The sequence below is a fragment of the Myripristis murdjan genome, chromosome 6 (assembly GCF_902150065.1).
Source record: "Myripristis murdjan chromosome 6, fMyrMur1.1, whole genome shotgun sequence".
Taxonomy (NCBI): domain Eukaryota; kingdom Metazoa; phylum Chordata; class Actinopteri; order Holocentriformes; family Holocentridae; genus Myripristis; species Myripristis murdjan.
Window position 1 is genome coordinate 15,074,915 of NC_043985.1, and position 15,429 is coordinate 15,090,343.

Consider the following 15,429-nt stretch of genomic DNA (forward strand, 5'->3'; position numbering starts at 1 on the left):
ATGTCAGAGAGCCAGCTTGATCTTCCATGCCATACTGTGCAGATTGGCTTGTGTAAAAATGAGCGATTAACAATTTACATTTTCCATCATATAAAAAAATGTGTATAGAAAGATCCCTGACTCCTAATTTATGGATAAGGTGAGGACCAAAGACAGCCACTGAAGGCACCGTGGAAGGCAGACAGTGAGAGAGAAAAGAAAGAAAGGAACTTGAGCGATCAAGAGAAAGACAGATTGGTAATGAGGAAACTTAGAGGAGAACTGAGAAGTAGGGCTTCACACAGAAAAAAAAAGAAAGAAATAGACTGATTAATGATTTGTGGTAAATCTGCTTTTAAGTCTGCCAGTATTAAGGTTGTAATACGGTTTATCTTGGTGCAAGCCCTTGAATACCAGGATACAAAACAGGATGGAGTGCCAAATATTTATGCATGTGTTTTATGCAGAAGGCATTGTAATGGAGGTCTAGTATAAAATAGTCTACTATCACATCTTTTGGGCACGTTTGTGCTTCAGTATTGCATTGTGGTGCATTTACACAGTGAATCTCTGCCTGTGGCCATTGAATGACATCAAATCTCATACAAATGTCCATAGTTTGCTAGCTAGTTCTAGAGGGTAAAGTATAACTATTGTCATTGTAGTTTGTTTTTATCAAAAGTAGAGACATTTCTTGATGTTTGTGATTCGTAGTTTGAGTCGTAAGTGCAGAGAAAGCACACAAAGCCTACATGTTGCAGTTTTTTCTTGGTGAGAAAAGGAGAGACAGACGGGGATAGTGTGCAACATTGACCATCATTAACAACAAATTATGGCTTAAAATACTTACAAATAATATCAATTATTATGTTCAGAAGCTTATAGAAACCATGGGTGAGTCTCCAGGTGTAAAAAGAAGAGGACAAATGGTAATGGACTGGGAAGTAGCTAACTGTCACCACACATTCGGGTGCTTAAAGATGTACAGGGATTTGATGACAAACTTGATAGGGCACATCCGATAAAGGAGAAGCTGCCTTGCTTTAACATTGTGTCATTACTGCCTGAACCTTGCTGTCACCACTGAAGTCACTTGGGTGTTGTTACTTGTGAATGTAGGTGCATATGGCTCTTTGCCGTTTGATTTCAGTACAAAAGTCTTATCTTAAAATATACTGCTGGAGTGGCGACTCTGTCAAGTTCACTATATGTCCTCCCTTAAGGGCATTGAAAAGGATCGGGATGGGAATAGCATAATGTATAACCAAAGAGGCTGCCCAGAAGACTTCAAATTAGCTTTCAGTTTGTTTTTTTTCTAATTCATGTGCTTGGCCAGACATCTTATTCACCATTCACCAGATGGGGGCTCAATCACCTCTTTACACACATAACTTGTCCTGTGTGGGCAGGTCCATGTAACGGAGTGGAGAGCATTGTGTCAAGCCAAAAGAGCCATCAGCCCTCTTGACATGGGCCTATATGGACTTCTTGCTCTGACCAGAAGCCAAAAGAGCTAACTCTTGCTGCATTTGGGGGTTTAAGTGGTTCAACCCTAGCTTATGGAGCACTATTCGTCTGTCCCTGACTCCCTGAAAAAGAAGAGGGTTCATAGAGCGCCTCTCCTCACGCGTCCTCCACCTCCCTCAGTACATGTCTCTGTAAATCTCCTGCAGGAGCGGGTGCAGTGAGGTGTCCTCCGTCTTTTTGATCTCCTGGATCAGCTGAGCGTGCTCTGTGACCAGCTGCCGGAGGTCGGCCAGTTTCTGCAGCAGTTTGGGGAAGAGGAAGGTGTCGTCGGGGTGATTGGCCAGTAGGTGGAGCTGTAGCACCTGGACAATACTTTCCTGCATGCGCTCGATGTGCGACACATTCACCAGCCCCGGGCGGTCTGATGAAAGAGAGGGCAAATAAATAAACGAACAAATCAATAATAAAGTAAATAAAGCAAATAAATAAATAAGTAAATAAAGAGAGCTGATCGAGACTTTATAATGACAATTTCCCGTTAAGAGTAAAAATATTCTGTGACAATGTGGCATCACAGTGCCTTTACAATTCTGGAACAATTATAAATTTAAATTTACGATGAAAGTCCTTGTTATATCAGTAACATGGAAGCCAGGATTGGGCAATGCAATTTACACACAAGAGACTTTTGATACAAAATCATTAATGTGGATATGATGACCAAGTAGGCAGAGGCAAATAACAGAACAGCTGGAACAGTCTTATATGTCCAGAAAAAACAAAAACCAGAAAAAGATAACACATATGCCATGTCACAAGATTATGATATCCAAAATCCCAGATGTATGTAATCTTTTATCACGATATCAATTCAATATTGAGATATCGCTCATCTCTCATGATGAGCGTTTGTCTTGAACTACAGTGGGTTAAAATTCTCATTCTCAGATAAAAAAGGCACACACTGTGGCAAACAAGCAGATTAACAGCCTTAGCACAAACAAGACGTTCTTTCCCCTGCGTCCTCACCTCCACAACAGATGATAGCTGCCACAAACAGAGCCAGGTCGCTGTCATCCAGCTCCAGAGCATTGAACTTCATGGCAAACTGAAACTTGGGCTCCATCATGTCGCTGAACGGCCGCCGCAGGCTCTTGAGGAATTCCCGGGTGATGAAGCCCGAGCCGTACGCCACAAGCAGCCCATCCTTGTTCATACAGGAGGCGAGCATGGCGAAGAGGGCCTCGTACACGCCGTATTTCAACAGAGTCACCTGGTCGTTGAGGTCCAGGCTTGAGAAGCCAGGGACAGACTTGGCAAACTCGGTAAGCTCGGTGACTGTTTCCACTGAGGTGCACTGGCAGCAGTGGAAGATGCGAACTTCTGCCTCCCTGTCCTTCAGCATCCCTGCCGTCCCCACCATCTTGGCTACCAGCGTCTGCTCTGCCAGCTGCAGGGTCTCCATGTCGTGGATAACGAAGGGCTGGAGGGAGGAGGAAGAGGGTGGAGAAAGAGAGTGAAGATATATGAAGCACAGCTATTCAACAATGGAAATGGAAATAAGAAAATGGCTGAATCAGCAACCTTTTCTACATGAACAACCTTCCATTGCTTACCACAAAACAAGTATGCCTATAGGCTCATCGTCTTTACACACACAATCTTTACTAGAAGAAATAGGGTAAGCCAAGAACCCTTACTGACACCTCAAATCTCAGTGATGACATAATTTATTTCCTGAGCTCCTTGCCCATGCAGCTATATTTGTATGGATGTCAGTAATGGCCAAAAGCCCAAATCATTTCCATATAAATATTTGCATGAATGACACTGATTCACTCACAAGGTTGGCAAAAAAGTTGGACCCTTTAAACCTGATCTGTTGGGGTATACGGTTCAGACGGCATCTTCTAAAAACATCTCTCTATCTCTGTCACAATCTAGCTAGGGAGTGAGTAACATTTTCCTTCAATCAGTTTGTCACAGTTGCAGACAACACAATAACTTATTTTCTACATCAAGGCAAAGCTGGACTTACTAGGGTAAACACAGAAACAAAATGGTAACTAATTTACAACTATGGCCCAGCATAAAAATGATCCTAAGTTGAAACAAGATGCAAAACGAATTCTAAAAAATTAAGCCCTCTGGTTCATTTAGTGGGGAATAATGCTCATTGAGCGGGGGGAATAAGGGTTTTAGTTGTGTCACTGTTCCCACAGAGGCCAAGCTAGCACCTGCTGCTGCACATCATATCAGACTGATTTACTGGTGCTATGCTAAGCTCACACAACAGTGGCAAAGCAGTACACCAAGCAGTAGACTTTTGCCTTGCTTTTTACTCAGAATTGTGCATGCTCATCAAATCATTTTCAGTAGATATCCTAATAAAGGATGCTGACTTCACAAATAAGCTAATCTTGAGTGCCCAGTGTAGAAAATGTAAATTACTGTATTAATTTGCATTCTTTCTTAAAAGCATTTGTACTTTGTCATTAGGAATTAATCAGTCTTTCACAACACCGGGAAGCAATGTTGGATCAAAACTGCTTCAGCACTGGCCTTGTGCACAAGCAGATAAATAATTAGTTTTCCTGATACAGACTCCTTCAATTACTTGATGCTGTGTGCTCCTACACAAGCAGAGAAGCCCCAAAATTGGCTAATGTCATCACAATGTCAACAGAGAATAGGTAATATAACTCTGCTAACTTGCTATGCCAATTTCCTCATAGAACTCAAAGTAGTTTAACAGCCATGTAAAACTAATCCACGTTTTCCTCATATTGAGGTTGAATCAGGCCACAGCCAAAAGCCAGCTGAGGTAAACTGTAAAAACTGATATGATCTGTACATAAATCAGAGCCAAAGCTGCAACAATAATGGCTCAGTATTCCTCCCGGGCACTGTGACTGAATTGGATTTTAGCAGAAAATGAGCAGGCAAGAGATTAAGTACTTTCCCTTTGCCACTGTGCAGTTCGCTCAACTTGACATTTGATACACAAACAATCTCAGAATGGAAGTAATGCAACATGTCAGCATTCTTATGCCGAGTCCTGGCATAATGTAGAAAATGACTTCCACAGGGAGCCACTGGAAGCAAAAGCAAATGCTGGGCAGACATGTTTTGGAGGCTTTCCAGGGTGAAAGTGTGTGAAATAAACCTGAGGGAAGGAGTACAGAATTCAACCTGTAGTTTACGGTGAGACTGCATAGCTCGTTCACAGCTGTTCACAAGCACCGTGACACCGTGAGCATACAGCAGACTTTAGAGAAGATGAAGATCAAGCAATACGTGCATGATTCCACTGGACTGATTTCAAACAGCTGTAAAACGTGGAAACCCTTTGTGGATGTCAAATGGAAATGGACACGGAATCATCGAGAATCTCTGAACTCCCATGGCAACGTGGCAGGTCTATGTTTGAACATGGATTTGTACTTTGACTGCCCTGTCCCTCTTGACCTATCTCACACCTACACACATCCATCCATGGAATTCATCATAACGCTGGGCAGCAGAGAAGAACCCTACCTCTTTCAATCCCCCTTTTCTGATCAAAGGAAAGAGAGATACGGGGCTGTGAAGAGAATGTTTTTGGGGTAGATAAGGGAGGGGGATGAAAAGGGTCGGGGAACGGTGGTGGTGGTGGGGGGCGGCTTTATACAGTGGGCCTTTATACCGTTTCGGTGCAAACAGATGTTTCCTTGTCTGGCTTGTGTGCTGGCTTGCACCACCGATTGAGCAAGTTATTTCTGTCATTGGCTGGCTGCATGTAATCTCTGAGGGATTGGTTGCCAGGTCATATTGAGACATAAGAACAAGTTTGGTTGCAAATTTCTTTAGCATGTCCTCAGACTGGGAATAAAACCATTCCAGTGTTTGGGAAGAGACAAATTAAAAAGTTGCAAGACAACGTGACCTTGGACACGCTAGGAAATTTTTTGTAATATAATGACCATGAACATGCAGTCCACAGATACACATAAAACTTTCACTCATCAAGCCCCAGAGCAGCTCAATTCTACATACAGGGTTGCTGGTTTTGCCGGTGAGGATGGTTCGGGCCTTGGCCTTGTTCATGTTGAAGTTCTTGAGGTAGGCCTCGTAAATCTGCCTGGCCAGGGTCTTTTGGTCAGCCAGCTGGGGGTCTTCCACCTCCCTGTCCCCCGTCACCATCTCCGCCTTCAGCTTCAGCTTCTCTGACTGGGGCATCCGTCCAAAACGGATGGCTATTGAGAGCACCAGAGACACATTGAAGATTGAGAAGATGGCAACTGTGTGGAATAAAATTCTGTACAATCAATTAATATGTCTCAGATCAAATTTCATATGGTTATTAAATTAAATTAGGTTTAATTAGTGCAATTTTAATTTAGGAGGGAGCGACATCAAATACAAAACAACACAGAATTGAACACTTGTCAACTAACAGAAAAGAATAAACAAACTGTTCCTTTTCAAGCATTAGAGGAGAAGGAAATTAAAACAGAACACCGCACTACATGGTGTGTATCAAGTGGGTATCAGACATGTGGTTGTTTGAACACACTATTAGGTGTTGTTTTTGCACAAAAGTACTCTGGCATCTCTCAGACAGACTGATCCTAAGTGACTAATGAGATTAGATCTGAACTGTTTTTAACCCCTCCTCACCAACTTAAATGAGCACAAGCTGGTGTGCACAAACACACACACACACACACACACACACACACACACACACAGAATATTGAACACCTGCATGCACTACTTCATTTTCAGCACACACTGGCCTTTGATAGCACATTCAGCGACTAAAGCTGCAGCAACTACCTGCATTTATGAGACTATAAAAGCATAAAGGGAGATCAAATTTCACTTCTTTCCACAAAGCAAACAAACAATGGAACAAATCCAGGCTTATTGAGCAGTACGGAGCTGGAACAGGATACTGAGTGAGCAGACAGCACGAGGGCCCATTAGATTACTGTCCACAAAGTGGATGGCTCATGTAAAGCAGGTAAAGCTCCACAGTGGATCCCTGGATAGCAGCCAAGTCCAATTAAGAAGAAAGGAAGTGAGTGATCCTAAGCTCAGCATAAGTCTACTTCCTAAGATGCAGGGTGCAGGGATGAGTCGCTGACCCCCGCTGAGGAAAGCCCAGGCGGGAGGGGGACAGTCTGTCGATTCTCCGATCTTACTGAACGGCTGCAGTGTGGAAGAAGTTTCAGGCAATAAAAAAACCTCCTTCTCCACAGCTAAACTCATAAACACTTTGTCATGTCCCACATGCTGCCCCAACATGTTTACAGTTTTATGGCACTGATTAAGTCTTCATCATATTGACCTGTTTGCTATGGTGCATCCTGTCTGTACATGTCATCTGTGGCTTTGTGTATTACTGAGTTGTAAAAAGTTCCATCATGTGTGTGCTGTGTGATAATAAAAGCACCTAAAAGAGTGGGGCTGCAGCAAGTTAAGTTTGACCTGTGAGGGTACTGAGCTACTTTGGTAAGAATCTTCCGGTATGGTCCGATTTAGCTGTGAAATCAATGAGTGATCGATACAGACAGAGAGACAGAAACTTCCAAAATTAGCAGCACTGCGGTCCTGTTGTCCACCACACATCGCAAGATCAGTTTGCACTTCCCTCTCCGATATCCTTCCTCCCCCTCTACAGTTACATTTAGGCCAATGAAACCCAAGACACATATACCGAAAGAGGAAGTGTAGTTGACAGAAATATTACTGCTGAGCACTGGCGCACTGGCGCATCAATCATTAAAATCAAGGCAACGTATCCTGGATGTACTGTGGAGACTCTTGTAAATACTCCCATGGGACGTATTACAGTTGGTGGTGGTTATCAGTATAGATGCTTGGAGAGGCTGCCCGTGCTCTGCATTCCCTGACGCCAGCGCTCACGCACTATGCAGGGTCTGCACTGTGTGCACAGACTGTCTGTAAACTCACCAATTACACTGACCTTTCTGGTCCTTGTACTAAACAAACTGACAGATGCATGCAAGCACCTGCACATGCACGCACACACACATACTCACACAAAGCTCACGTCATCTCCAAAATCTATTTCAGCGCATTGTATCAACTAGGACATTGACCTTGGCCAAGGGTCAGCATGCCATGTTGTATATTTACGCAGAGCACACAAGTAAACAGTGCTCAGCGGAATCTCTCAGACTTTGACCTCAACATTCCAGTATTCCAAACAAAGATAATCGTCACCGAAATGAAAATCTGATGTTGTGCTTTTAAGAAAGATAATTGTGTTTATGGTGTTCACAGTGGTTGCATGTGTGTGTGGCTTCTCTGTGGCTGTTTGACTGAACTCTCAAGAGCTTTGTGGTTAAGGGTATGCCAGAGGAGCCAAATGATTAAAGAGTGACTTAAGAGTTTTCAAGAGTCTCTGGTCAATTTTTAACTGGAAGATTGCCAAATAAAGACGTTTAAAACCCCTATTTAGTCTTGCAAGAACACTAAAGGTTTAAAAATTCCTGCAAATGTGGTGCAGGGTCTTCTCCAGACCGGTAACAGTGTTTGAACTGATACACTGGAGCAAACTCAGACAGTTAATTGCCGAACAACAAACATCCATTTTAACAAAAATGACTGTTTACAATTCACTGTCAGGTGGTTTGAGTCATTGAATGCCAATGTTTGATATCATATAATACGTGATGGCATCATTTCTAATTATTTTTGTTTGACCGACACCAATTATTTGAGGTCATTCAGAAGGTCAAAGACAACATAAAATCACTTTTCAAAAAAGACCCCTCTTAACCTCTTGTCATCTTCCAGATCTGTCTATGCAGGGAAGCCAGCTGTCATGAAGTGGCTTTGCTGTGCATCCAAACCTTGCACAAACAACTTCAAAATCACCTGACCAGGCACACAAACCCAGAAGCCAACTGCCAACTTTCCTCCCTGTTCACATTTCCACAGCAAGAGGGTAGTGGGTTCAGCAGAGGCAATGTAATATGACCTCGGCACTCACAGATGTAAGTTACAGGACGCGTAGATGGTCACAGATAGATCATGTTGATGCATTAATTACAGATCTAAGTGGTCTGTTTCTGCATGAGGAAAATGTGGATGGTTGTAAATGCTGAAATAGGTAAATGATTGAATTTTGTGTCTGTGGCTTAGAAGTGTGTGATTGCCTGGCCCTTGCACTAACATGTAATTCAACACCTAAGGGAGGTGTGGGATTACTTATTTTTTGTGTAATGTTACAATTACATGTGTTTGAGAGTTCATTCTTCCCTAGTGCCTGTACAATGGTGGTGCAAAATAGTGTACGTTTGTGTAACATAGTTGTTTTTTTTTGTTGTTGTTGTTGTTGTTGTTGTGTGTGCGCTGCTGGACTGTTAACGATGTCCAAGCCCTTCCTGCCTAATGAGGCTCACCGTTGTGGGACATGCCCACTGACAGACACTTCTGGAAGCGGCAGTATTGGCACTTGTTGCGGTTCTTCTTTTGGATCTTGCAGCGGCGCTCACATTTGTCATATTCAAGCTTCAGACGGATGGTCCTCCGGAAAAAACCCTATGAGAATGAGGAGACAGGACAGAAAAAAATCTTGCTGAAATATTAATCAAAACCATGCTGCAGCAAAGCCTCAAACTTTTATTACAGTTGATATTTTAACCATGCCAGCCTGGTACTTATTCTCCTATAACACCCTTTGAACACCAGTTTGGCATAAGTGAAACTTGAATGTCCAGGAAAAATACTCAAGCTAATAAAACTTGAAATGTAACAGAATCTAGTGATTGCCCTCAAATAGCCCCTATCAGCTATAACACAACCAATCATGGCATCCAGGAAAAAAAAAAAAAAAAAACAACAACTATTGAGCCACTCTCCCAATTCAGAAAGAAAGCCACTATGCAGTTTATTTACTCCCATACGAACAGTGCGTGACACTATCAGCTTTGAAGTGCATGGCTATCATTTCACCATCGGCTTCACTGAGCTTGCACAACCTTGAGAAGGAGCCATATCTGACTTTGGGGACAAATTGACTGTCCATGTGGTGTGCTTGTGGTTGGCTGGAGGGTAGAAATGGACTGGGGAATTGCTTAACTATGTATTTAGCCATTCTTAATGACAAATTGTTATTTTAACCCCCCCCCCCCTCAAATAAAAAAAAAAAAAAAAAAAGAAAGCATAAGGTGTACCAAAATACATACACAGAAAACACACACGCAACACGTGAAAGACGCACAGATGTTCACATGATATACAACACACACAGGATTGCACAGATGCACCGTAACCATGCAAGCACGTGTGTTAAGTAACTCTCCCTCACTGATGCTCGCCCACTAACCCCCACCTCCACACGCATGCCCATACACACACACACACACAAATGCCTAACCCCCCCACTCACACATACAAAACAGGGGCAACATGAAGCCAGGATAGAATTCCAGTTCAGGCCAAATGGGCTTCATCCCGGGGCTGCTCATGTAAAGGGGTCAGGGCACTGACATCACAGGGGTCACCTTTCTCAACTCTACCATAGTCACATTACAGAAGCAGGTTTATGTGATTTGGTAAAGAAAAATGTTACCATGGTAAAATGCATTATTTCACTCGACGGCAATAATTATTTTGCTTGTGCCACTTGTGCCACCATCAACATAGCTAGAGATATCAGAATTTGATTTCCCCAATTTTGAGGAAGTAAATCTTGTCATTTGATCTTGTCCAGTAAATAAATAAATAAATAACAATTACTCTGACAGGCTGTCATTATTGGGTGTGCATTCAGAGACCTCTCATTGGACGAAAAAATATTTAAAAAGCTTATATATATATATATATATATATATTTATATATATATTTATATATATATATATATATATATATATATATATATATATATATATATATATATATATATATATATATATATATATATTGAAAAATATATAAAAAGCTTTTACTTTAAATGAATGATGTAAAAAAAAATCTACTTACACAGTTCAAGCATTGTAAAAAGACTGGAGGAAATGTCACTAGGTGTAAAACTGGCTATAACTCTAAATCACACAACATTCTCCATGAATAGAAATTTGTCTTGGGGAAACAACTGCAGACACAACTTACATAGTTGTATGGCGCCAACCTATGATACAATGATGAGTGGGCCTCACACATCATGCAAGTCACACTGCAGACAATGGACTATACATATCATCCAACATCAATACCTTCAGTGATCTATAGCTGTGTTTGTGTGTTGGAACAGTGTGGTATACAGTCACATTTGTGGAGTGTAGCAGCTGATCAATACATGAAATGATCACGCTTACCACTTATGTGATCATGTGTGTGTGTGTGGTGGTGAATGTGACTGTTTCTGCATGTATGAGCCTCAGCATTACCCTTTGGCATGCCCTAAGTAATTAACTAGAACTTTTAACGGCTGCCTGTTATTGGTCAATGCAAAGCTCAACAAACTTACCTTGATGTCTGTGATATCTTGGGGTTTTATAGCCCAGCCCTGTGACTTGGCAAAGCCTTTCCTGAGATGGGCCACATAACAGGGACTCTGCCCTGACCCCTGATACAGCCGACCAAAGATACGTCCAATAGAGATAGTTACATATTGACCCATGGCACTGCATACGCAGAGACACAAATGAACAAAAAAAACCCCACAGAATCATACATACACTAAATGACTGTCTATGCCCAAATTTTACAAGCATAAATTCACACATGCACACATTTTAGTGATGAGCAACTGTGTCTGATATGAATGATGCATTTGTAATGGAACACTAACATTCATACTACCAATATTATCAAGGCTGCTACCCAAAACAATGTCTTCAACAATATCTTCTCACAGGCGGCACTGATAAGTCTCTCACCCTTCCTTCAGTTTTAAGTGACTGATTGACTGAGTGAGCTTATACAAAGGATACAGAATACTAACACGCCCACAAAGGGCAGAGTCTAACACATACGCACACACCTCAAGATGTCTTTGTCCTCTGGTGCCTCTTGAAAAACACAGCCTTGGGTTGTTCTTCAACATGGCTGGTAAACAATTAACTGAGAAAAGACAGTGTGGCCATGTGTGAAGGCTAAAGCTGTATTGATGCTGTTCAGAATCAGCAGAAGTCACAAGACAAAGCGCCTCTGGATTTCAAGCATGGCGTGCCCTAGTTTCTGCCACTTAGCACGAAGATGATTGACAGATTTTGAGAGAAATAGTGACCGAGCGAAAGAAAGCGCAAGTGACTGAGAGAAACAGTCAGCAAAAGTGTGTGTGGCAGGGTTGCTGGTTAGTCCCGAAACAGAATTTGCACTCGTTCAATCCCCATGGCATTCATCATGTAATTTAACAGTTGAGTGCCATTTGGCAAGACAGTGAACCACTACCGGCTCAGTCACTGTAAGCTGCTCTGGACAGCAGTAGCAGCTTTAACACCTAGTGACATGCGAATGAAAAGTGAACTACTTGTCGGACTGTTTAATTTATGTGTATGATCTCCGTCTCACCTTGCAGCCTTCACAGGCATGGACCCCGTAGTGGTAGCCCGAGGCGCGATCAGCACACACTCGACACTCCAGATTGAGGGATGAGGTGGAAGATGAGAACTCCTCTTGGCCTGCTGCCACCCCATAAACACCTGATGAGGGGCTGGACGCTGGGGTCAGGGCATCTAGACCATACAAGCACATGGATTAATATACATGTCATAACACTATTACCCTGACCACACATCTTTAAGCAATTACCATGACTACATGGCTAACCAGCTGAGATGATTTATTTCAATTTTTAAAATGGGCAAAAAAAATTGACAATAAATTGCTCTATACAGCTCAGACAGCATGAGTCAAATCTTCCCAAACCAAACATATATCCTCAGTGGAACAAGCCGATGTAATATAGTGCAAATCTTCACTACAGTCTTAGGAATTTGTGACGTGTTGTATGGACAAAGACATTTTAACTGTGTTTCTGGCATGGGGCGAGCACATAATGACAGCATTTTCATTTTTTTGCTGCGCTTCTCCTTTAAATATTTATCCAGGGCTCAGCATTTTCTTGAGCATGCATGCTCTTGCTCTGCACTGCCCTAGTTCACATTCATTTGGCAATGCAAAAACATTTTCTGCTGTTGGAGAGTGAGCAGTACCACTGGAACAGAAGTGCCTTGCTCAAGGACATTCTGGCAGTTGATGAAGGCAGGATGTTTAACATTTATTAACAATCCTGAAACTAATGTCTGCTTTGTAGAGACATTTTGAGACACGAAACTAATGTCTGTTTTGTAGAGGTAGCCAGTGCGGCATCTTAAGCAGCGGGGTAATGCGATCCATTTTCATTGTTTTAGTTATGTAAAGTCTGTTAGTTATGATTTTGGCTACAGCATTCTGATCTAGATGTATTTTTCTCATAGACTTTTTAGGTAATCCAGTAAAAAGGAAATAATAGTCTATTTGGCTAGAAAAAAGTGTCAGCATCTTTCTGAGTTAAAAAGGTCTGACTATTTCTATGATGAAAAAATCATATTTTGAAGACCTTGTTAAAATGAGAATTCATATTTAAATCAGAGTCTAGAATCACTCCCACGGCTGAGATGTGTGGGTTAATCTGTTTGCTAAGACCACCAAGCATTGAGTGCAGTGTGTTTCTTGCTGCTTTGGGTCCTATTAAAAGAATCTCTGTTTTTTCCACATTTAGTTTTAAATAGACTCACTCCCTACTAGCAGACTAACTAGTGGAACTCAAGCAGTTGGACCTCCTTTGCCTGACAGACCAAGTCAGATGTTGACATAATTTCTGTTCCATCACAACAACTATTTATTAAGAGACATTAGTGTGTCCTTTGTGGTTTACTGTCTATCACACACACACAACACTGAAATAAGATTAGCGGTATAGCTCATGAGTGACAGCCCATGGGTCTGCTATGGGTTGCCAACAGTTTCCAAATTTGACCTTGCGAATGGAACATGGTTGGTTGCACTTGCTTAGTACACACATAGCAGAGATGAAATGGTACAAAACAGTGGCACTAATTCAAGCCACATGAGTCGGATGAAAGATGCCAAAATGGAGATAAGTATTTGGCAATGGACTTGGAACTGAGTTTTTGCTTGGTTCAAGAACACGTGCTTCAACTGACTGTGGCCAGGGAGAGCATGTCAGTACACCATAGTATCTGTTTCTTCTTCTCCGTCTCTCACTCTTAGCACTTAATAAACACTCATAAACAAGGAGAAATCCTGAACACCCTCTCAATGGCTTTTCCATGACATCATCATCAGTTTCCATGATGCCTTCCCTCAGCATTGCCTTCTCTTTACTGCTCCTCTTCTCTCTATCCACAGCCTATATTCTTTTATTAAATGTTTACTTTGCCAGACCATTCACAGCTTCTAGGCTTGTTGCATAACTTGGTAGTAGCATAAATTTCCAGGACTTCCATGTGGCTTCTATTCAGAGGCAAACACAGAAGCAAAGTGGATGTTTCCTGAGAGGTGGTGCTTGGTGACTAAGGAATGTGTGAATTCCTCTTTGGATATGGGGCGAGGAGAGGGCTTGCAGGACGAGAGAGGGAGAAAAGGGAGTAGAGAGAATGAGAAATAGATAAGAGGAGAGAGAAAAAGAAAAAGAAAGACAGAAACAAGAACATGACAAAACAAGAAAAAAAAGACAGAAGTAGTGTCAAATGACGAGACAAAAACAGTGAGACAAAGTCAGTAAGATGGACAGAGCGAGACAAACAGGGACATACAGACTGAGAAAGAGAGAGTAAGACTGGGAGGACTGTTGCCCAAAGGCATGAAAAAGTGGGTCAGGCAGACAATCTGAGGAAAAAAAGGGCAATCAAATGCCATGAGCACCCTTGTTGCTGTTGGCTGTAGGTTGAGGCCAGAGGTTAAACAAGCCAGGGTGTTTGTCCTCTCTGAACACTGAGTCGGAGCAAATTAGGGATTATGTGTCGGAGGGATCGAACCCCTGCTCTGACAACAACAAGAACAACATGGAGAGGAGGAGATTACACAGAGCTGCTTGGGACATTTTGAAACTATGAAATGTATGAGTATGGGGCAATGACAACGGGAGTAAATGTCTGACTCAAATAAAAAAATGCCATCTTGCTGACCATGGCGATTCAAAAGAACCACAAGCCAAATTCAACGTTCGCCGCCTCACCTAGGACAGTGGAACCTTCAGAGCCGGACCCGTTGCTGGAGGACTGGTATTCGGGAACGTCGAAGGAGCTGAGGGCATCCTCATCGATGGACTGGGAGATGTTCTGGAGCTCCTCCATGCCACCCATGAAATCATCGTCAGCGCACAAGGGGCTTCCCAGCACTGAGTCCTCTAGGGGAGAAGGGGGATGGTAGTGGCTCTCCATGTCGACCATTGCGGTGGAGGAGCAGGCCACCGACACTCTCACTCATCAGACTGGGGAGAGAGGAAAGAAAGCAAAATGCAATATAGACACGGAGGTAGACACAAAGAAAAAGTGAAGATGAAGAAATAATATGTAAGGTCACCTCTGCTCGCATTTCCCCATATGATATTCATTATAATTCGGCCCCGTAGGACAAGCGTGACAAGCATAATGACACAATTTACAGCATCAACACAGCTCAGTAAAATTGCATAATCTCTCACCACACATGGCGTTTAACATAGCGTGAGGAGCACAGTTAGGATTAATTGGGCTAATAGGCAGCGCTGATGCAATGTTTGGCCATCCAAACCCCCAGATGATGCATGTTGCTATAGTGGGTCAGCAGGCAATGAAGGACGTGCAATATCTTATGACACAACACAGGCTGTTCCACTGATGAGCTACTAAATCTAGACACAGTAACTTTATCCTTTTGGACTTAACAGCGCCATGGAAAGACAGAGACAGAGGAGAGGGAGAGAGAGAGAGAGAGAGAGGGAGAGAGGGAGAAAGGGGGGGGGGGGCGAGAGCGAG

General features: G+C 42.5%; 1 protein-coding gene across 1 annotated transcript; it reads right to left on the reverse strand.

Annotated features, from left to right (window-relative positions):
- Positions 1 to 1,622: 1,622 nt before the first annotated feature.
- On the reverse strand, positions 1,623 to 14,894 carry pparab (peroxisome proliferator-activated receptor alpha b). Its single transcript, XM_030053085.1, has 6 exons — positions 14,649 to 14,894; positions 11,978 to 12,141; positions 8,862 to 9,000; positions 5,482 to 5,681; positions 2,476 to 2,929; positions 1,623 to 1,867 (listed from the first exon to the last, which is right to left on the reverse strand). Exons 1-6 carry the CDS (start codon positions 14,860 to 14,862, stop codon positions 1,623 to 1,625), a joined length of 1,416 nt encoding a protein of 471 aa, XP_029908945.1. The 5' UTR covers positions 14,863 to 14,894.
- Positions 14,895 to 15,429: the final 535 nt, after the last annotated feature.